The sequence below is a fragment of the Eptatretus burgeri genome, chromosome 6 (genome assembly GCF_056783735.1).
Source record: "Eptatretus burgeri isolate ZD-2024b chromosome 6, Ebu_testis_v1, whole genome shotgun sequence".
Lineage (NCBI taxonomy): Eukaryota > Metazoa > Chordata > Myxini > Myxiniformes > Myxinidae > Eptatretus > Eptatretus burgeri.
In genome coordinates, this window is record NC_140966.1 from 75,918,640 (window position 1) to 75,942,432 (window position 23,793).

At 35.4% G+C, this 23,793-nt stretch overlaps 1 protein-coding gene across 1 annotated transcript in view; it reads left to right on the forward strand.

Annotated features, from left to right (window-relative positions):
• LOC147025097 (uncharacterized) overlaps positions 1–22,303 on the forward strand; it is a 50,396-nt gene extending 28,093 nt beyond the window's left edge. Inside the window, exons 3-4 of the mRNA XM_085885716.1 lie at positions 21,016–21,163; positions 21,918–22,303. Of these exons, the coding sequence (XP_085741842.1) occupies positions 21,016–21,163; positions 21,918–22,111 (342 nt within the window). The 3' untranslated portion in view covers positions 22,112–22,303. The remainder of the gene's footprint in view (positions 1–21,015; positions 21,164–21,917) is intronic.
• Positions 22,304–23,793: the final 1,490 nt, after the last annotated feature.

Here is a 23,793-nt window from a genome sequence, read left to right on the forward strand (position 1 = left end):
GCATTTGAAACCCACGCTATCTTCCTGGCAGGAATTAAGAAAATGAATAGGAGATTGCTCACTATTGTCAGCAGAGACCTTGGAGCAGCAGAAGGGCACTGTCATGGGTTGTGCTACAGATCCTACACAAATAAGGGAGGAAAAGGCTGTCAGCAGTGGTGACATGATGAAGACCACAATGATGAAGCTTCGTATGAGATTGCTCAAAGTCACTCGCACAATGAGGTGTTTCTGTTTATTAGGAATGAGCTTTCCCCAACCCCCAGGTGATTGCGATGGCTGATCTCACATTTCGACTGGTTGCATCGATTAAATCTCATCATGAACAGGTGAAGGACTCCTTTAAGAAGCACCTCCGCCAAAGCCTAGAAAGTGAGTTTGATAAAGCCATAGATATCTTTGCCAGTGAGAAAGGGAACTTCTTCTCTTTCCTGACACTTGTCAATAATGGAACTTGCCCAGGCCTACCAGATGCTGAAATCAGAGTTGCAGATCCTGAAATCTCTCACTGCAGAAGAGGTTATAGCACTTCAGGTGAGAGCAGACATCAGAAAGAAAGATTTCCCTCAGGCCTGGCCACCACTGGTAGTGGAAGCAGAGGAAAGTGGACCCATCATCCCAGAGTCTGTCATCCTCTTTCTGCGATATTTACTGACAGGTACCAAGGAAAACGGCCATGCATCCCAAAGAGTTCAATGGCTTGTAAGCTCATTTGGTCATGAATTGATATATGCTATCACTCATGGCAAGACAAAGCTACACATTCACATGACTGACATTTGCATTCAAGTCTCCGAATGTAGAACTCGTGCAGATCCTCAACCGATTTGGTGACTATGTATCCTCTTCCCACCATCCTACTCCTAGATGGAAGATATTGACACTGCCCTGTGTCTGTAGAAGCTCTTCGTGTCAAAAGATGACATTGTCCCCTTTCTAGCAAACACCCATCATGGCGTTTTCACTAGCCTGGGACAACATTGACTGACTTGAGGAGACAAGCAGTGGCGAGGGGACATTCCACAGAATCAATGGAATTGCAATCCAAGCAAAGGTAGTTTACGTGCAGCCAGCTAAATCCTTACCCCTGTTGACTAGACAAAGAACAGAAGCATCAGTACTTCACAGCCGATGCTGCCCACATACAATATTTGGTAGAGAGGGTCCAACCCAAACTGAAAACATAGATGTTGACCCTGCCGTTGTCCTGTCTGTGAGATAGAAGAACCTCACCTGGGTTTTGTCCTGCACGTCAGAGGAAGAAGACCAAGCTGTTGCTTGACCAAGCAGCAGCTGGATTGACCAAGAAGAAGACCAAGCAGCAGCTGGATTGCTTCAATATCCTGATTCAAGTTGATGTCATAATCCTCGATCAGGACAACATTTGCTATCTACCCCCCCCCCGCCCCCAATCGATGCTCCTGCAACAAAAATGTTAACTATCACGATTCATGATTCATTCATTCGTTCACAAAGTGCTGAATCACTCACTCACCATAATGCAAAGCTTCGAGCACTGCACACAAAGGCTGCCGAGATAATATGAAAACATTCTGAGAAGTAAATGTTTCCTTGGGGTGGGGACATTATCTAAGTTAAAAATCATAGTTACATTTTGCATATACCCCCCCCCCCCAACCAATTCACCCCCAAGATAGTACTCATAAGTGAAATTTCTGGTCCTAGCCCATTGACAAAGGGTTAATGCCTGAAATGGCAGCTCATACTGGCTTACAAATTACCATGTGGGTGGGTGTGGGTACCTCTCTCACCTGCCATGGCTCTTCAGCAAAAGACTTCTGTGACTTATTGGGACTGACACAACCTGTCAACTTTCTGAACCACATCTCAACCAATGATACTCCATCTCTTCTGGATCTCATTTTGACCAATCTCCCCTGAAAATATCTGCTGTTCTTCCTTTGCTCCAATCACTTCATCTGACCACATGCTTATCAAAGTAAACATCTATCTGGCTATTATTAGAGAACCACCTCAGCGCCATCGAGTCTGACATTTCACTCAGGCCAACTGGCTAAGACTTCAAGCAGCCATCAAACTTCTAGACTGGTCTCCCATCTTTACTTTCTTTGACATCAACTCATCTTGGGAATTCTTTCAAAGAAATTTGCTCTCTCTCTCATGCACAGATATATCCCCTCTCGTCTTCAGTTGTCCTACCCTTCCTCCCATCCATAGTACACTGAAGCTTGTGGTGAGGCAGTTGTCCTGAAACAACTTGCCTTTGCCTCATGGAAGGCAAATCAAACTGAAGACAATCTCAGTTCCTTTCACAAAGCTTGGAACTAGTGTGTCTCTACCTTGAGGAGAGCCAGGAAACGACATCTTTCTAATCTCAAGTCTGAACTCTCAAACCTGTCTCCCTCATCCAAATCCTGGTGGCATCTACTTCAGTCTGTTTCTGGTGTATGTTCCCTCCCTTACCTCAAATGGCTGAACAGCTGACACTGCACGTGAAAAGGCTAAATGCCTAAACTCTGTGTTTGCTTCTAAATCTTGTGTCCAAAACCCATTGCTTTCTGCACCCACCTTACCCATTTGCACACAGCTGTTCCTGGACTCTGTGTCCTTTTCTCCTGACAAGGTTGAGAGTTTTCTCTCAAACCTCAACTCAGATTCTGCAACCGGTCCAGACGGCATCAGCCCATGTGTCCTAAAATCCTGCTCTGCTGCTCTTGATCACCCTTTCTCTGTTTTATTCACCCTCTCATTTTCTCAACGTCATGTGGAAGTAAAATTATTAATTCCATCTTGTGAAATGTGAGCATGGACATATAGGGTCATTGAAGCTCTATAGATCACATCACTATCGCGAAACACTGGTGTTTCTTTTTTGTACACGCTGAAACAAATGCACTACATGGCCAAATGTATGTGCACACCTGCTTGTCCAACACCTCATTCCAAAATCATGGACATTAATATGGAGTTGGTCCCCCCACTCCCCCCCCTTTACTGCAATAACAGCCTCCACTCTTCTTGGAAGGCTTTCCATGAGATGTTGGAACATTGCTGTGGGGATTTGCTTCCATTCAGCTACAAGAGCATAAGTGAGGTTGGCACTGATGTTGGGCAATTAGGTCTGGCTCGCAGTCGGGGTTCCAATTCATCCCAAAGTTGATCGATGGAGTTTAGGTCAGGGCAGTAGGGTGAATATACTGATTCTGGCTCACTTTTCCCCATGTAAGTGAATGGGGGATTTTCAGCGATTCATATTTTTTTCCCCTAAAAATAAACCCCCTTTTTATCCCAAGGTATATTTATTTGTCTCCCCTTTTAACCGAGGGCACTCTTTTCAAATAACCAATGTAATAAGATAAAGATTTGTTCAAGGAGTAATGTGATTTGTTAAAGGTGATTCTAAAGAAATATCTGAAACATGTAAGCCTCGGGGCACTCTTTTTCAAATCACCAATCCATATTGTTTGGCTCACTCTTTGAACCTATAAAGATTTGTTCATTCTCAAATTCCTTCAAAAGTTTAATTTTCTTTGCACAACAATCCCCATCTAAAATACATTTGAATCTTTATGCTTTTTAAGACACCCCTTTTGTGCCATTATGGAATGACAAACTTCTCTTAATGCTCTTGTTTGACCACCTCCTAAGCCACATATCATTTTGAGATTATAGTAAATTGTTTTTCCATTGTTCAATTGATAGCCATCAAAGTTTTCAGTCCATTCAAGGATATTTATTTTTTTTCTTTTCATCCTCTAATTTACTATTTTTGAAATTGATACGCTTATTTGTTTTATTTACCTTTGTTTCAGTTATTTTTTCAATAAGACTATTTGATATTTTTCACATTCATTATGTTTTCCATTTATATACCAAGACTGAGATTTTCTCCACTCTTTAGTTTGATTAATACTTGGTTTGACCAATTATATATTGTGAAAAAATGTGGCGGAAGCCCTTAAAAACCCAAACCCATCTTCCCATCGTTAAAACACAATCTATTCTATACACTCCATCATACAATATCCATATGGAACACAATCTATTCCATTATCTAAAATAAATCTCTTTTCATCAAAGGCTCCTAATGCCTTTTTATTTACTTCTTCACTATATATGTTATGTTTGTAACTTCTTATTGTATTCATTTTCCAATATTCTTCTTTCTTATTCATCAAACAATTATAATAATTTCTGAAAGTAATTGATTTCTTTATTACATATTTCTTTATTCCATTTAACCTCTTATCAATCTGATCACCATACTTATAAGCATATGCCTTTGCTCTCAATCCAATAAACTCACTCATTACTTTTCCACCCAACTCATCCTGAAACTTACCAATAACCTTTTCATTCTTTTTTGAAAATAACTCACTCTTCTTACTAAAATTACTTGTATCATATACTCCAATATTTTTCTTCATATCTTTATCAACATCATCAGTTTTTTTTCTAGGATAAAACTATCAGTGTCCATATACAACAATGAAACATTTTCACCATCCTCTTTCTTTAACCCATTATACAAATAATCATACATCAATATCTTTGATAAATCAAGAACTGTTGTTCCAATATAAATTGGTTTATCCATTACAATATTTTCTTTTCTATATGAATAGCAGAAAAGTTCTCTGAAAAAACCTCTTGTCTCTTAAAACTTGGTTTATTTATCAATCGAGAAGCTTCTTTCTAAGATGTTGTAAATCTAATGTTTTGCCTGTTTCGAACATTCTCCATTGTCTTTCCAAAGACAGCATTATTCATCAATTTATAGAATTCCCCTTCAAATTTTATTTTTGTATTTGTTCTCATATCTGTATTGAATTTAATATACTTTTTCATCCAAGGAATTTGTTTAAATTTTAAAACTCTATGAATTTTAGCTACTCTCAATCCTTCTCTCAAAAACTGTTTCAAGCTTCTCTGATGCAAAACATATCCCTCTTTATCATAGATTGTTGTTAATAACTTTTCTGTTGATTTGCCTTTATTATTAAACCTTTTGTGATAATCACTTAACCATTCTTTCTTTGGGGTTTCTTTCTCACATGCAAAAGGAAGGTCTTTATGCTTATTGTGAAGATCACTCGGGTACCTCAAATCAACTTCAAAATAATAACCTTCTTCTTCCTCATTCAATTCCTCTTGAGAAGAAATAACAATATTCATCAAAGCCTTTTCATAATCTTTTTCTTCCACCCACTCTAATTTACTATCAGGCAGAGATTGAGGCATTGCCCATCCATACAAATTATTAGCATCAAAATACATCAAATAATTACCATCTTTTTCACTATCATAATTTGGAAGATATTTATTATTTGCTTAAGCATATCTTTTTGAACATACATGTGATGTTCCACCTATCTTAGACTTCTCAATCATCAAAAGCATATCTACATCACTGATTAGATCTATATCTTGTTTTGTCATTTTCAACATTGCACTCCAAGCTAAACCATGAGCTGTGAAATAGTGGGCAGGATCTAATCCATAACAATTTTTATTATGACAGAGTGATCTAAAAGATTCAAACACATCAGCTAACAATAAAACATCTGTTTTTAGATACAAATCATGATATTCTCCAAGGTTCTTTATCTTAAATATTTTCCAAATTTCTTGTGCATGTTTATATTTTTCTCTTATCTCTTCTTCATAAAGGTTATTATAGAAACTTTCTTTTGAAGGAAGTTGTGATTCTTTAAATCTCAAAAATGAATCCATATTATCATAAGGATAAATTCCCTTACTTGTAAGAATTTTCTCTTTACTTTGAATTTCATTCCTTGTTTGAATTTCCTCTCGAGTTAGAATTCCCTCTTTAATCAGAATTTCATCTTTAATCAGAATATCCTCTTGAGTTAGAATTTCATTCATTGTTTGAATTTTCTTTTTATTAGAATTTCATCTTCAGTTAGAATTTCTTCATTAATTTCCTCATTGATTAGAATTTCCTCTTTACTTTGAATTCTCTCTTTAATCTGAATCTCCTCTTTCGTTAGAATTTCCTCTTTTGGAAAGAATGAATTAAGATTTGGAAAAGACCCCATGGAGCTTAGATTTGATGCTGGGTAGGCTAGTGGTGTTCCCATAAACTTGTAAGAATCTAGAAACCTAATGCGAGTTCAAGGTTTTGTGAATATCATTTTTGTAAATGAAATATACTTTTGACTTGTGTTTGTTATGGCAGAAATATTCCCTGGTGTTTTTGAAAGTTAATTTATAAATCGATGTGTATCATAGTTGGCGCTGTTGTGAAGAAAGACTGGAATAAATGAAGGGAATTTATAATTAAGATTACAACAGGAATGAGCGGGACCTCTATATTTACGAGTAAGATGACAATGATCCCTAACTTTGAACTCTCCCTCAATTTCCTCCTCACAAACATGACAGATATTGTTCTTTCTAAATTCTAATTTTTCTTCTTCAGTTAATTTAATCGGTTCATTCGTTTCTTTCATTAATTTAGTTTGCCTTATACAATCCTTTTCTAATCGTTTTACAAACTCTTGTGAAGCTTTTTTCCCACTATAATGTTCAATTTTATTATACTTTTCTCCAACAGATGATTTGATATAATAACAGAAACCACAAGGAATATGTTTTTGATGTTTATTTGTATGTGATTCTTTTGGATTAGGAGAAGCAGTATTTATCGTTTTTCAGATACATTCAAAATCAGCGTATATCACAAATGGGTGCATGAAAAATTTATTATAATCTTCAAAAGAAATCTTTTCACCAGGTTTCAGCATTGTAATTACAGCTGATGTATGATTACTACAATATTTTGAATGTTGTTCTAATCGTTCTTTTTTATGAAATGAATTAAGACATCGCTTGCAAGGATGTATTTTGTTTGCTGTTCTGAATACCTGAGAAGGGATTAATCTTGATAAATTATTGATGTAATTATTATGTGAATTCTTTCCAACACTAAAATATAAAAGATCAATGTGTTTCTTCATTTTTTATAGTTGTTTGAAATTTTTAATATTTGAACTCTGTTTGTATCCGTTAATCCACATACATTAATAGAAAGATTATTCTTTTTCTCAAATTTAGGAATATCTGTTCGTGGCATTGGGAATTTTAAATCTTTAATGTCCAAGGTATTCTCATATTTCATATATTGTTTTACTCTTTCTGAATTACAATTTGGTGGATGGAAGTGAGCAAGAACAGACCAGAGAAAACATTTATTATCATTGTTCTTAATATGAACAACTGCCTTCTTTAGTTTTATTTCTTTTGGTAATTCAATTTAAGAAGAAGCTTTAAGAGGGTCTGATTTTAGAATGTGTATGTCTAAAAAGATGATTTTAAAAATATTAAATCCACTTCCTACCACTGTATTATCAACATCCTCCTCTTGTCTTGATAGTTCTTCATAAACCCCACGATTCAGAAAATCTTGAAATGATGTTAGAAAATGAAGATCTGTTCTCATATAAGGAGTTTGTTCTTCATCTTGTCTTTTCATATTAATTTTCACTCCCATATAAAACTTTATAGTTTTCATTTCTATTAATGTCTTTTTAATAACTTTTTCAACATCATGTTTCACTATTTCAATTGATTCAGTTATTGATGATGGACCGGGTTCTCCACATTGAAAAATCCTTATTTTTATATGCCCTTCAAATGCCCCATCAGTGTTTTCAATACAATAGTCTCCCTTTACTTTAAACTCATTTTTCTTGTGTTTTGTGATTGAAGGTGCTTCTTATAACTACTCTTCAAAACTTCCTTTGAGCAGATATCACAATGTTTTCTTTTCAACTCAAGAGGAGATATTTGATGAAATAGATTAAATGTGTGTTTGTTGGTTCGAAGGTGTTTTTTTATGTTTATATTCGTGATTACAAACATCGCAGTACATTGTATTCACCATATTTATACAATAAAACTTTGCCTAAACTAAAATTTTCTTGATGAAAATTTCGTTCAATTTATAGGTAAATCTGTGCTTAAAACCATTTTATCCTCCAACTTTTTTCACTTAATAAATACAATGTTTCAAGACACAAAAGACAAGTTTCAATCAATCTCTTCATCTGTTAAACATACTGAGAAATATGTCAAGGATGTAAAATTGAACAAAGATAAATATAACAACTATTGGATAAAAACAATTATGGTGGATAAGATGAGTTCTTCAATTTCCTTCAGTGGAAGGGCCTTTAGTATACCTGGAAGAACATCAATTAAAGTATCTCCAACAAAAGTTTCTCCTCTCCTTCTGGTAATATATTCAAAACTAGAAAAAGCAATGAAACAAGAAAAAGTATCAAAAAATAAAAACCTTATGGATGAAGCTTTAGAAAGAAAAGATAAGACCATCTGTAATATGTGTTTGTTCTGAGATATAACAAAGGAGAAATTTGTATTTTTTTCAACAACCCTAAAGATGTAAATCCTGATGAAATAAAGGATGTTAATATATCAGGTGAAATGACATTTCATTCAATTGTAGTTAAGGATCATTTTAAAATTACCTTTAATATAAAAAATGTTGTAGTTGAATCTGGTAATGAAAAAAAGTATATAGATTTCAATGGTAATGCTGTTTCTACTAATTAAATATGAGTCAATATTCAACTGAAGATTTTGAAGATTATGAAAGTATAGATGATTCCAAAGATCAATTTTAGTTTAGGTAAAGTTTTCCTTTATAAATATGCAAGACTTCCCTGATTCTCCATATGACAAATTTGACAATTGTCCTGCATGTGAAAGACGGGGATTAAACACAGAGTCAAAAGACTATAAACAATGTATATTCTGTGATTATCTTTTAATTAATGATGATAAAAAATATAAAAAGGAAAATAATTCTTTTAGATTTACAACAAAAATGAATTACTTTACAAGATTGATTAGAGAAATGGATGTAAAGTATGAGGGTGATAACACACCTTTCCTTACAAGGGAAGAAACTGAACGTATTAGAGAAATGTTCAAAGGATTGTTGTTATATATTATTCATGGATGTGATTTTCAGGGAAATATCAACACAAGATATTGCATAAATAAAATAATGGATTATCTTGAAATTGAATGTGAACTTCGGATAAAATATCGAGTTTCTAAAAAATGCAATAATAGATTAAATAACCTGTTTTCCAAATATATAAATGAATGAGTTTTTTTACCCATTTGGGAAAATAAGAAAAAAGTTAACAATCATAAAAATCGTCCAAATTCATTAAGATGTCTCATAGTTGGTTCAAGCGGATGTGGAAAAACCTGCTTACTTTTGAAGATGCTCCTGACTCCCAACTTTTTAGATGATGATAAATTAATAATTTTCAGAAAGTCGAGTTTTCAACCAGATTATCAACTACTCTCACAAGGTTTTAATGCTGGTCTTCAAAAAGAAGATACAATCGGTTTATTTAAACTTCAAAAAAACCTAGATGAAGATATAGCACAACTATTTTGTATTACACAGAGATGTAAAAAGAAATCAAAACCAATAACTTGTATTCTCAGTCATAATACGGATGATATACCGTCTCCCCAAGATTTGGATAAATCAAAAAAGAACCTCGTTATCTTCGATGATTGTGTTAATGAGAGAAACCAAACGGTAATGGACAGCGACGACACAAGAGGGAGACATTCTTCTTGTAATTGTATTTATCTTAGTCAATCGTACTTTCAACTTCCTCGTCGTTCCATCGAAAAAAGGCTGCTAATACTTTTATTTTATTGAAGTTAAATTCAATAGATATAAACAATTTTTGGAGAGACAATTGTTCTACATTATGCAGTAAAAAAGAATTTGCGGATTACATGAAGCACACGACTGAAAAATATAAATATATTGTTGTGAAACAAGATGAGCTATTAAGTGATATTTTCCAATAAATAAATGGATGTGAAAGAAAGAGCAAGAAGATTTAAGGTTTATCAAGAGTTGGTTTCAAAAGTTGTAAAATAACAGGAAGACATAAAGAAGAAACGCAGACAAAAACTAATGGGTGAAGAAGCATTTGAAAGAAAACAAGATAAATTTTTTAAACCACTTTTAAAAACTTCCAAAGAAAAAATTGTAGTTTCCACAGTTCCGACAGTAGAATATACTCTTAAAAAACTTCAAATGTTAAAAGATTTTTATCAAATGACTGAGGAAGAATTAGAGCATATAGGGGAATTACAATATGATTATGAAGGATTATTTCAACAACTGGAAGAGATTAATCACCCCCCTGCTAAAATTGTGAATGCTCTTCAAAACAATGAATATTCAGCGGAATCAAAAACCAAATCAGGACTCATTCCAACAGAACAACCAGCAATATTTCATCTTGTTCAAGAAAAGGTATTGATATTTAATGATGAATTAAGGTTCTTGAGGTCTGCTCAACCCCCTGTTAAACTAACCCCCAGATTAATGTTTCTTCTCACAAAAGATGAAGACAAGCTTCAACTGTGAGGAATGAATCAAAGTATTTTGAGAAACCATTGGATAAGGAAATAATGATGATAGAGTATATATTGATCTGCTGAACTCTGTTGATTATAGGGTTTGCCTTTCTGGTAAACGTAGCAAGAATGAGAAGGAGAAACACATTATTCAGGCTTTAAGCATCCTTGGTTCAGGTGTTAGTTTTCTTCCAAATGACCAATCGCAATTAGTTAATAGACGGTTATTGTTGTTAGGTAGTAAGAAGGCTGGAAGTAGGTAGCAAGATAGTAAGATAGTTAGGTAGTAAGAAGGTTTTAATGAAGCATCAGCCATTTTAGATCAGTTGATGAACATGAAAATAATTAATAAATATCAATATAAAGACATTTTCTCTCATATTAAATAAGAGGAGAAGCACAATCCTGAGTTTTAATTTCACAACAAGCGACCACACATCTTCATTCTCATACCCACTACAACTTGACCCAACAAATGAATATGAGGCATCTTTATTGTCCATGGAAACTTATAATACCTTGTTTAATATAACTGAGAAAAATGACAAGTTTAGTTATAATCCGGGCAGTGGATACAAAACGGTAACAGTCTCACTCGGAGCATATGTGATTTCTCAAATATCTTCCGTAATTGTTCGTCTTATTGAAGAACAGGGTGATGAACCAAAAAATATTGTTATAGATATTCAAAAATATACTTCAAAATCAACGATTAAACTTAAAAATAACAACAACGTTGATTCACAATTGATAATAATTCATTTAGAGAGTTATTGGGTTTCTCCTCAAAATAGATTGAAACTTATGGGACGTTTTACCGTGATAATGTCATGCAAATATCCTCAGGAATAAATTCGGTATTAATTCACTGTGATTTGATTGATGGTGCTGAAAATGATGGAATAAAAACAAATACAATATTTTCATTCAGCGCATACTCAACCCCAAATGGTTATAAATTCAATAGGGAACCCAAAAGTTTGTTTATCTCCCTGTGTCAGGAAAAACCATACACAGAGTAAATTTTGGGATAACCGACCAAGATAATCATATGATTTCTTTTAATGGAGAAGTTATATCCATTAGAATTCACTGACGTGAAGTTTTCCAATAAATAAATACGATGGTTATTGTGAGGAAACACGAGTTGGGAAAATATAAAATAATTACGGGGGATGGGATGTTCCTTTCCCCAGACTACAAGGGTGAAGGTATGTATCTTGGTAGAGGATACTATAAACCTAAGAGACAAAGGGGTGTTGGACATCAATTTAGAGGAGATGGCATAATTAATACTCTAATGGGTATCGGTTCAACTATTCTTAAACATAAAGACCTAATTGGTTCAACTGCTTCCGCTGTGGGAAATGTGGCAGGTGCTGTAAAGAGTATAACAAATGCCCAAAAGGAATTTCATAAATTACAAGCAATAAAAGAAATTAAGAAAGGCAAAACTCATTTGTCTCCCCAACAACGACAGAAAATAATTCAAATACTTGGGTCAGGGTTTCAAAAGTTTTAACATCTTTTTTCCTCAATAAATACAAGTATGGAAGCAATTGATAGTATCTATGATTTGGATGATACCATTATCATCTCAAACTCCACTAAAAAAGAAGATTACTTCAAGTTAAATGCAATAACTGGAACAGACTGGAATGCAAATGGAACAAAAAGTTTTGAAATAAATAATCAACAAATCTATTTGAATCTATCTGAAAGTTTCTTGTTGTGTAAATTTAAATTCACTAATGCTGGGAATAACACAAACGCTACATTCGTTAATGATTTCTTCAAGAAAATGTTTGAGAGTGTTCGTTTGTACATTGGAACACAAGAAGTTGAAGCGGTTGATTATGTCTCTGCTGTATCTGAAATGATGAAATTTACACTATATACATTCAGTGATAGAATGGGAAAGGGGGCTGTCGAAGGTTTTATTCCTGATATGTCAATGGGAACAACCACAGACCCTGGATATACTCAAAGGAAAAGAACATCTACTGATGATACAAAAGCAGTTAATAGTTTTACTGTGGCAGTTCCTCTTCAAGGTATATTTGGATTTTGTGATCATGATAAAGTTCTGTATGGTCTTAAAATTAGATTTCAACGACAAAGGAATGAAAATGAAAATAGATTACTTTTTGGTGTTGCTAGTGCTTTTGGTGATCAGAATAAATTTGTAATTGATGAAATGAGTTGGTATATTAGTGAATATACTCCTAATCTTAAAACAGAAGAGATGTTGAACAGAAGACTTAACTCAAAGAAACCACTCAGTGTATCATATCTCAAAAGAAGATGTCAACACGTTAAATAAACCAAACCACTTACACATGGAATTTGGGTGTTCTGGAAGGAAAGCCACAATATCTGTGGATCATTTAAAAAAAAAAAAACAGATGGCGATACAGCTACTGATAAGAATAATGCATTGAGTGATAATGCTAAGGTGAAACAACTTCGTGTTTCTCTAGATGGAACATTTTATCTACGAGATAGATTGGAAATTAATTGGGAAAAAAATGATTTTGCTGAAGCATACAAGTCTTACCAAAAGGTGTATGAAAGTAATGGAAATAAAGAACCTATTTTGGATATGACAACATTTAAAAGTATTGGATAGAATCTATGCGTTTGACCTGAGTGCTCAAAAGGAAACTATAAAGTCTAATCGAGTGGATACTTCCCTATACATTGAAAGAGGAGAGAGTGAAGAAGTTGATACATATTGTTTGCTTTTAGAAGAAACAGAATTGCAGATTAATACAGATAATGATATTATGATTAGTCTCACATAATTTTTTGTGAAATAAATGAGTGACAAAGTACCAACTGGGGTATATGTTAATCAAATCAATCTTCATAAACTATCATCTTGTGTTCAAAATCAAAAGCCTTGTACGATTAACGTTAATACAATTCATAGAAAAGGAGCAGTAAGAATTGATGTTTTGCTCACAAGAGAACAGGTTAAAATCTTGAACGATACTGGCTCACTGAAAATTAAAATTACAAAACCAATGTTGAAAAAATATTCAATAAGAGAGACAAGTGGAGGATTTCTCCCATTTCTAATTCCTTTATTTGCTGGTTTTAGTGTGGTTGGAGCATTGACGGGTCGTATTTCAACGGCGGTGAAAACTGCCAACGAAAGGAATGCTCAACTCCGGGCTCAAAAATAATTGGAAAGACATAACAAAGAGTTGGAGAAACAAATTAGTGGAAGTGGTGCAATTGTAGATTTTGCTGAAAAACTTGAAGGTCTGCCTGATAAAGCGAGATTGTTAGTTGGAGATATGCTTTCTTCTATCGCACAAGCAGGTGTAAAATTAACTAAAAGGAGTAATGTATTCTATTTTTCTAATAAATAAATGAGCATTGATGAGTGGTTTAAAGATTTCGGAAAGAATACAACATCAAATTTACAACTTGTCAAATATTGTAAGAAATTAAAAATTCATAATGTGGTTATTTGTATGAGAGATGAATTAACAAACGTGCCTAAACATACAAAGAATATTATTATGAACTTAGAAGATAATAATGGGAAAGGTTCTCATTGGGTTTGTATTTTTAATAATCGACAAATATTATTTTGATAGTTTTGGTCTTTCACCACCTGTTGAAGTCATAAAATTCTTACAGAATGGTGTTAATCAAACATTTCAAGTCCAAGAATTAAATTCCAAGTGTTGTGGTCAATTACGTCTGTATGTGTTATTTCAACTCAACAAAAACAAAAAATTTTTGACATTATTTTTAATCTAATATAAATGACTTATGTTGGTAAAGATGGTTCTATCTTTTGTTTATCCCAAGAACTGGATATTGATTTATCAAATTATTACACAAAGGCACAGGCTGAACGTCATAAATATAGTATAACCAAAAATATTAACATGAAAAATGCTTATAAATAAAAAAATTATCCAAGCCCGACTGATGCGAATGACTTGGTGAGATTAAGTGATTTATCACAATATATATTTATATATATATATATATATATATATATATATATATATATATGTATATACATATATATATATATACATATATATATATATATATATACATATATATATATATATATATATATATATATATATATATCCTTAAATAGAATGGCCGTGTATTCCAAAGATACAGAAGTGTTGATTTTATCTCCAGGTCATACAGAATTCACAGTTCAAATTAAAATAAATTTTTATAAAGAAGGGCATTTCGTTTGTATGAGAATAGAACAATGGGGGTATGATATGAATGATTTAGGGTATAATTGGTCATTTAAAATTTACCGAAAAGACCTGGAACAATTAAATCCGTTTCGCAAGGAAGAATATTATCCACTTGTTATAGAGAATGAGTTTTGTGGAGCCATGATTCGTAAACAACAAATAAAAGAATTTAATAAGGGTAAATATAATAATGGTTTTGCCCTTGTTTATATCATGAAAACAGGATTATATATAATAAGTAGGGAAATACAAAATGATTTAACTCTGGGAAGATGGGGATGTTTCGTGTCAAAATATTATTCGAGCATATATTTGTAATACATAAATGATGGCAAGAAGGCTTCAAGAAAATTATCATTTCTGTGTCCAAGCATACCTTCAAGAAAAGGGTGTTCGGTATTTTAATAAATATGTTCTACAACATAAGAATGAGGTATTTTCAATAAAAGATTGGCATTATGCTGATGTTGATAAACCAACAACTTTGGATTTAATTGGAATGTTAAATAATGAAAAAATTATAATTAAGTTAAGAAAATGTAAGACTCTTTGAGAAATTCAAAAGAAATTTTATTTTTTTCCTGTTGTAAAAAAAAATTATTTTGGATGCAGGAATAACAAGAAATCCCGATGAATATATGTATGATAGTCTATGGGGTGTAAGCGATTCATGGATAGTAAGGGACGAGGAAGGAGTTGAAGAGAGAGAAGAGGAGGAAAAGGAAGAGAGGGAGAAGATAGAGAAGAGAGAGGAGAGAGAGGCGAGGGAGGAAAGAGCGAGAATGAATAAATATGAAAATATGGAAACCAGTGAGATTAAAAAAAGAATGGGGGTATTACAGATAATTACTCAACCCACCGAGGAGGAAAACAAAGAATTGAGAAGTCTATTAGCAATATTTTTGACAAGACTGTTTTCAAGGACAAGATATCGACTTTGATTAAAGTTTTTCATTTTTTTCTTAAATAAATGGAGGAGAGAGTAAATATGTTTCTAAGGATTCTTTATGTTTTAAAAATTAAGATTCAAATGTGCATGTTGGAAATTAAATACATTTTGTAGGAATTTTTTCTCATAAATAAATGAGTTATTGTCTCAAATGTAAAAAGAAAACTAATACTAAAAATATTTAATATTTTAAAAGTAAAAACAACAGGGTCATACAAAAAGGTATATGTTCAGTGTTTGGTTAAAAAAAAAAACAATTTATCTCCAAACACAAACTCGGAAGAGATATACCAAACTTTTTATCAGGAAGTAAATTTACAACGACTGGAATACCAGGGGAATTACATCTACCAGGGTATTCTTTCTGTGGTCCAGGCACAAGCTTGGATAAAAGATTAGATGAGGCAGACAATCCTAAATCATGGAGTAAGCCCATCAATAGGGTTGATGAAGTGTGCATGTGACATGATATTGTTTATGGGAATACCACAACTTTGGAAGAAAAGCATGAAGCCGATAGAGAAATGTTGTATAATTTGTCTCTGATATGAAATCCAACGCTACAAGAAAAAGTTGATCGGTTCATCGTGAAGAAGATGATCAGTGCTAAATTGAAACTTGGACTTGGAAATTCAAAAAACTTATAGGCTCTAATGATGTCATTACGATTGAAGAGCAATTAGCTGATGAATTACATAAACCAATATTCACAACGTTTCAGAGAAGGAAGGTTTATTCCAAGGAAGTTGATTATATCTGGTCCGCTGATTTGATTGAACTCAATAATGATAAGGGGTACAAGTATGCTTTAACTGTTATTGATTTGAGGAGTAGATACGCATGGGTTGTCCCTTTAAAAAACAAAACAGGTCATACTCTTATGTTAGCCTTTCAACAGATATTTAATAAAAGTAAGAGAAAACCTAACAAATTGTGGACTGATGAGGGTAAAGAGTTATAGAACAAGACATTTATGAATTTTCTAAAAAATAACAGCATTACTTTATACAGTACCTTTAATGAAGGAAAGGCCATTGTTATTGAACGTTTTAATCGTTCCTTCAAAGAGAGACTATATAAAAAATTCACACAACTCGGTTCTCAACAATGGTCATCTTTTATTCAGGATATTGTGGATAAGTATAATGACACGATTCACACGGCAACGAATATGAAACCATCAGAAACATTCACAAAATTAAAATATGAAAAAGAGATTAATGTCAGAAAACCTAAGTTCAAAGTTGGTGATATCGTAAGAATATATAGATGGAAATCTCATTTTGAAAAGGGTAATACTAAACGATGGACGAACGAACTTTTAAAAATTGGGGTATCTTAAAAACATAAAGATTCAAATATTTTATTTTTAAATAATTTAGATGGGGATTATTGTGCAAAGAAAATTAAACTATTGAAGGAATTTGAGAATGAACAAATCTTTTCGGTTCAATGAGTGAGCTAAACAATATGCATTGGTTATTTGAAAAAGAGTGCCCCTAGGCGAACATGTTTGAGATATTTCTTTAGAATCACCTTTAACAAATCACATTACTACTTTACCACTTGAACATATCTTTATCTTATTGCATTGGTTATATGAAAAGAGTGCCCCTGGGTTAAAAGGGGAGACAAATCAATATACCTTGGGATAAAAAGGGGGTTTATTTTTTGGGGAAAAAATATGAATTGCTGAAAATCCCCCATTAACTGACATGGGGAAAAGTGAGCCAGAATCAGTATATTCACCCCACTCAGGGCTCTGTGCAGGCCAGTCAAGTTCTTTCACATCGATCTTGACAAACAATTTCTGCATGGATCTCGCTTTCTGCACAGGGGTATTATCATATTGAAACATGAAAAGGACTTCCCCAAGCTGTTGCCCAAAGTTTGAAGCACGGAATCGTCTCGAATGCCATTGCATGCTGTTGCATTAAGATTTCCCTTCACTGGAACTAAGGGCCAAGCCAAAACCATGAAAAACAGACCCAGACCATTATTCCTCCTCCACCAAACTTTGCAGTTGGCACTATTCATTCGGGCAGGTAGCATCCTCCTTGCATCTGCAAAACCCAGATTAGTCCGTTGGACTACTCGATGGTGAAGAGTGATTCATCACTCCAGAGAATGCATTTCTACAGCTGCAGAGTCCAATGGCGATGAGCTTTACACCACTTCAGCCAATGCTTTGCATTGCGCATGGTGATCTTCGGCTTGTATGCGGCTGCTCGGCCATGGAAACCCATTTCATGAAGCTCTCTGAACAGTGCTTGTGGTGACGTTGCTTCCAGAGTCAGTTTGGAACTTGGTAGTGAGTGTTGCAATCGACGACATGATTTTTCCGCGCTACACGCTTCACCACTCGGCCGTCCCATTCTCTTAGCTTGTGTGGCCCACCACCTCGTGGCTGAGCTCTTGTTGCTCCTCGACGTTTTCACTTCACAATAACAGTATTACAGTTGACCGGAACAGCTCTATCAGGGCAGAAATTTGACGAACTGACTTGTTGAAAAGGTGGCATCCAATGTCCATGCCACATTGAAAGTCACTGAGCTCTTCAGTACGGTCCATTCTCGTGCCAGTGTTTGTCTCTGGAGATTGCATGGCTGTGTGCTTCATTTTATACACCTGTCAGAAATGGGTGTGGCTGAAATAGTGGAATCCACTAATTAGAAGGGGTGTCCACATACCTTTGGCCATGTAGTGTATTTTTCATCTTGAGATAAATCTTCTTTGTCCACAAATTGTGTACTCATTTCTGTTTATTTACTTTAAAATTCCTTTAAGCAAAATGTAATTATGAAATCTGTTGTAAAGTATTGGCTAAAATCACTCTATAAGGAATGGTTCATGTGCACTGAGATAGAGTTGAGATAAAGGCTTAAATTGGCTATCGGGTCTCTCACAATGACAGTTGGAGCTCATTGCATTTGCAAATAAGGGCTGCAAATGGTAATGAGTTTTTGTTTGCTCAGAACTCATTATGACAGGCCATGAGTGAGAAGTTTACTGCTCTGATACTTTAAAATAAACTTGATAATGGATCATTGCATACTGATGGTTTTTTGAGAATGAAGCGATATCGTGTGTTGGTTAACTGTGGAACAATATTATCTTTTCTTTATTTCACTTTGTTGGCAAGTTCAGTTATAGCTGCTTCTGTGTGCGCCAGATGTTCTGTGTGCGCCAGTCAGTCAGACACCAAAACCATTGCAAAGTCTCATGAACTCTGCTTTTCCATTGTTTTCTTATATTTTAGATTGAAAAGCAGAAGTCTCATCGGACTGCTGAGGCAATGTACTTCCTATTGTTCTGCAACGCTGTACCTTATCTGTGCAAACCAGATGCTCTACCAGCATGCTTATTGTACTAAATGCTGTAGTACTAAATGCTGTATTAAATGCTTATCATTGCCTATGTAAATGAAGGTTTTCTGTGCACGCACGCCCTGAAGCAAGACAGATTCTTTCACTGCGCTATCTTGTTTTATTGTGCACATAATTGTTTTTTCTCTTTGCTTGAAGGACCTCTTGTTTAACAAAGCTTTCTTGTCGTTTGGTATTGATTCATCAGTCCCCTTTGATACTCTGAGCCCTCCCTATTTTCCAATCATATGAAAACCATGTATTCTGGCTCAGAGTCAGAGATCTGCTTGGACACTTGAAGATGAGCCTTTCTCTCCACATATGTGTTTACACAATAAATTGTCTATTACATTAAAAGTGTTTTCTCTTTTGTGTAAATTTCCACTACAGTCATCTGCCATCTGCTTGGAAATCAGCTAACATTACTGCTCTGCATGAAAAAGGTGCAAAATATGATCTCTGCAATGACAGACCAATCAGCTTTCTCCCAATCAGCAAGGTTATGGAATCCATCATCACTTCCAACATTAAATCCTTCCTCTTCTCGAATGGCCTGATTTCTAATCATCAATTTTGATTCAGACCAGGTCACTCTACCCTGGACTTTGCTGCTCCTGCTTTCCCAACAATGGATGGAGGCCCTCAGTGCCTGCCATGAGATCAGAGCCATCTCACTGGACATATCACGTGCTTTCAATACAGTCTGGCACCCCGCCCTGCTCCCCAAACTCTCTTCCGATGGTATGCAAGGTAATCTCCACTCATGGCTCACAGACTTCCTCTCCTGTCAGTCAAGATGTGGCCCTGAATGGAATTCTCTCATCCCCTCTTTACGTTGAGGCTGGAGTTCCTCAAGGCAGTGTTCTGGGCCCTGTTCTTTTTCTGGTTTTCATCAATGATCTCTTTGACTCTCTGGAAAATCCTCATTTTCTCTTTGCTGATGATTCCACCCCAGCCTCTTCACTCTCTGCAGATCTGGATAAAATTTCAACCTGGTTCAGCAGTTGAAACATGTTTCTCAATCCTGACAAATGTCACACTCATGATGTCTCGCCGAAAGGATGTCTGGAGTCCCCCCCCCCATTTACTTTCTCAACAATCCTCTTGAAAAAGTCTTATCATTCGAGCTTCTGGGCCTCACTATCTGCCGTGATCTATCCTGGGAAAGCTACATCTCCAAGCTGGCTTCCAAAGCCAGTCACCGACTGGGCATCCTCCATCATGCAAAGTCCTTCCTTGGCACACCTGAGCTTCTGACCACATACAAAGCTTTCATCCACAGCCTGAAGGAGTACTGCTCTCTGCTGTGGGCTGGTGCTCTGACCTCTCACCTTTCTTGGCTTCACACTGTGGAAACCAAGGCATTTGACATCATTGGTATCTTCCACAATGAGGATGAGTCCTTGGGTCTCTCACTCTCTGTGTGAGATTGGTGGTCTTTCTGTCTTCTACTGTCTCCACTCTGGCCTCACCCCGTCCTGCTCTGTCTGCCATCTGTCATGCCCATATTTCCGCAGGGCGCTCAAGGTCCGCCAGCAACCCCCTTCTGGCATAACTACCAAAATTAAGAATCACTGCTCACCTTCACTCTTTCATTCCTCTTTTTTTCCCCACCTTTGATACAAACTCCCACACTCTCTTCAATCCCACCCTTCCCTCCAGGTCTTCAAAACAGCTGTTCACCACCATCTCTTATCTTCCCCCATCCAAAACCATGATCTTTTCTATCCCTGTTAATGTACCCCAAACCCATCTCCTTCAGATTCCCTGCTTTCCTTCCTGAAAATCCCTGTCGTACCATCATGTTTACCCCGTGTACCCTGCACCATCCCTCTTCCTTCTGCAGATCTCCTCATGTCTCTGTTCCCCCACTGTTTTGTGCTTCCCTCTCCCACCCTCTTATCTCCTGCTCCCCTTGTTATACGTTCTGTGTGTTCGCTGTCATACGAGCCTCGACAATGTATACAAAAAAAAGTTTTTACCCTTTATATCCCATCATGACTACCTCACATTAATGCACGTGTATGTTCAGACAGGACAGGTGCAGCTGTTACGTGGAAGAGCAGAAAGCCTACCACTATCTGATGGAACCATTGATCGTGTGTTCCACTGCAACAGCTACTACTACTGGACAGACTTGGACAAAGCATGCAATGAGATCAAAAGAGTCATGAAACCAGGCAAGATGAACAACGAAAACCTTTCAAAATTAATTATAGTTTTGATAGTATAATGGTGCTTGCAGCAACAATTGCTACAAAAGTATCTTGAATGTATTGACATCTTTGGTGGACTGCTGATGAAGTAACTATAATTTGTGGAATAAAAGCAGTCAGAAATGAGAACGGCACTCAGTAGAATACATACGTCCACAATGCTGAACAGTTTATGTTTTGTATCCCACTGAAAGGCTGGATCTGGATCTCGATCTTAACCAAAGTCTAATCAGCTTATTCTTGTCACCGACCCAACTCACCCACCAAGTTTTCCCATAATCCTTCCACAACATTTGAAATGCTATATATCGTGTTTGGCCCTATCTCGCAATGCTGCAGGAAATAAAACAATATATAGTATCTGGATGCAGATTCGGATCTTCACCAAAATAGAATCAATTCTTTGTTGTCACATGCCCAACCTGCCCACCAAGTTTCGTCATAATCTGTCCACAACTTTTTGAAATATCCTGCTCACAGACTGACAGACAAATAAACAGACAGGAGTGAAAACATAACCTCCGTCCACCTTCAGTGGCAGAGGTAATTATGTACTGTGTTACGATATGATTAAAAAACAAGATTTTTGGATTGAAGATAAAGGCATGTGCAATGTATTTGGAGATTCAACAAAACAAAGCAATATAGATCACTCGAAGTCCAGATGCCCCTTGGATTTCGACTTGAATTAATTATTTCATATTTTGCCTACCTTTAGGAGCATTCATGGTAACAACACTGAGAATGTCTCAGCTGCAGAAGCATGAGGAAGATGGTTACTTCAAGGAAGTGAAATGGCAGCCACAGCTCCTTATGGAGGCTCTGCAAAGGGCCCATTTCACAGATGTCAACATGAAGAACTTCCAACAAGGCTCAATGAAATATGAGGCAATTTTTGCCGCCATTAATTAAATGAATAACAAAAATCCATGTTCACGATTTGATCTTTAAGAATTCCAAGCACAGATATCAGGAAGAGATTAAAAATAAATACGAGTGAAGAATATTTGAGGAATTGAGATTTGATTGCTATGGTTATTTGCAATGAAGGTCAGGAGATGAAACTGTTAAGAATGCAATAAAGCTTGTGAAAGAACGAAGAAAGCCGAAAAGATGTCCGAAAAAGACATGGATTGAAAATGTTAATAAGATATGGAATGTTTGGATTTGCATGAAACTGCCGCAATAGATAAATCTGAAAGGAGGAATAGCATGATTTGACCAACCCCCTGAAAAAGGGGAAATGGTCATAAAATGTTTGTTATTACCTTCGCCGTAGGAGAGGGTATTGCGTTGTAGTCCATTTGTTACTTGCAAAATCGAAGCTTTTTCAAGTGTTTTGGTCAATCGATTTCGTTATTCTGTCTGGTGGTCGCGAGACTACCCTTATTCTCAGGTTTTCCGTCTGTCTGTATGTCTGTCTGTTTGGTTGTATGTAATGGACAGCTCTGGAGGCTAGAGGAGTCAACCGATTTTGATGAAACTTGACTGGTAGGTTCATACCAGGATCTAGTTGTATGCTTTTGAGCAGCGTTGCTATGGATGTCACCATTGCATAGCAACGGGACTTTGAAAATTTTGAAAATATCTGAAAAAAATTTTTTTGAAAATCAAAAATCGGCTTTGCACTTTTATGCGCACTATAATCAACCTCTTTGTCAAAAAATTTCAGCCCGATCCGTCGAAAACTGTATGATTATTATGCAATTATATTACTATATGCTTTTACCCCAACGTTCGCATTGGGATTCCCGAACGTAGGGTTAGGGAATCGAACACAAATGACGAATGGACAGCTGCTCGTCATGTTCCTATATGGAACAACGAATGGCAAAAATGCCATCTGATGTGTTCTCTTATCTACATATTTCAATTTCCCTTTATTCTCACGACCACCCATGTCGCCTTCCGGCTTGTCTGTTGGGTGGTCACTGGACTACCCTTCGTCTCAGGTTTTCCGTCTGTCGATGTCTGTCTGTTTGTATGTAATGGACAGCTCTGGAGGCCAGAGGAGTCAAGCGATTTTGATGAAACTTGACTGGTAGGTTCATACCAGGATCTAGTTGTATGCTTTTGAGCACCGTTGCTATGGACGCCACCGTTGCCTAGCAACGGGACTTTGAAATTTTTGGAAAATTTGGAATTTTTTTCTTTTCGAAAATCTAAAATCGGCTTCCGTGCTTTTATGCGCACTATAATCAACCTCTGTGTCAAAAAAATTCAGCCTGATCTGTCAAAAACTGTATGATTAGTATGCAATTATATTACTATATGCTTTCACCTCAACGTTCGCATTGGGATTCCCTAACGTAGGGTTAGGGAATCGAACACAAATGATGAAGGGACAGTTGCTTGTCATGTTCCTTGATGGAAAATATATGAAAATCCTATATGTATATATATATATATATATATATATATATGTATATATATATGTATGTATATATATATGTATGTATATATATATGTATATATATATGTATGTATATATATATATATATGTATATATATATATGTGTGTATATATATGTATGTGTATATATATATGTATGTGTATATATATATGTATGTGTATATATATATATATATATATA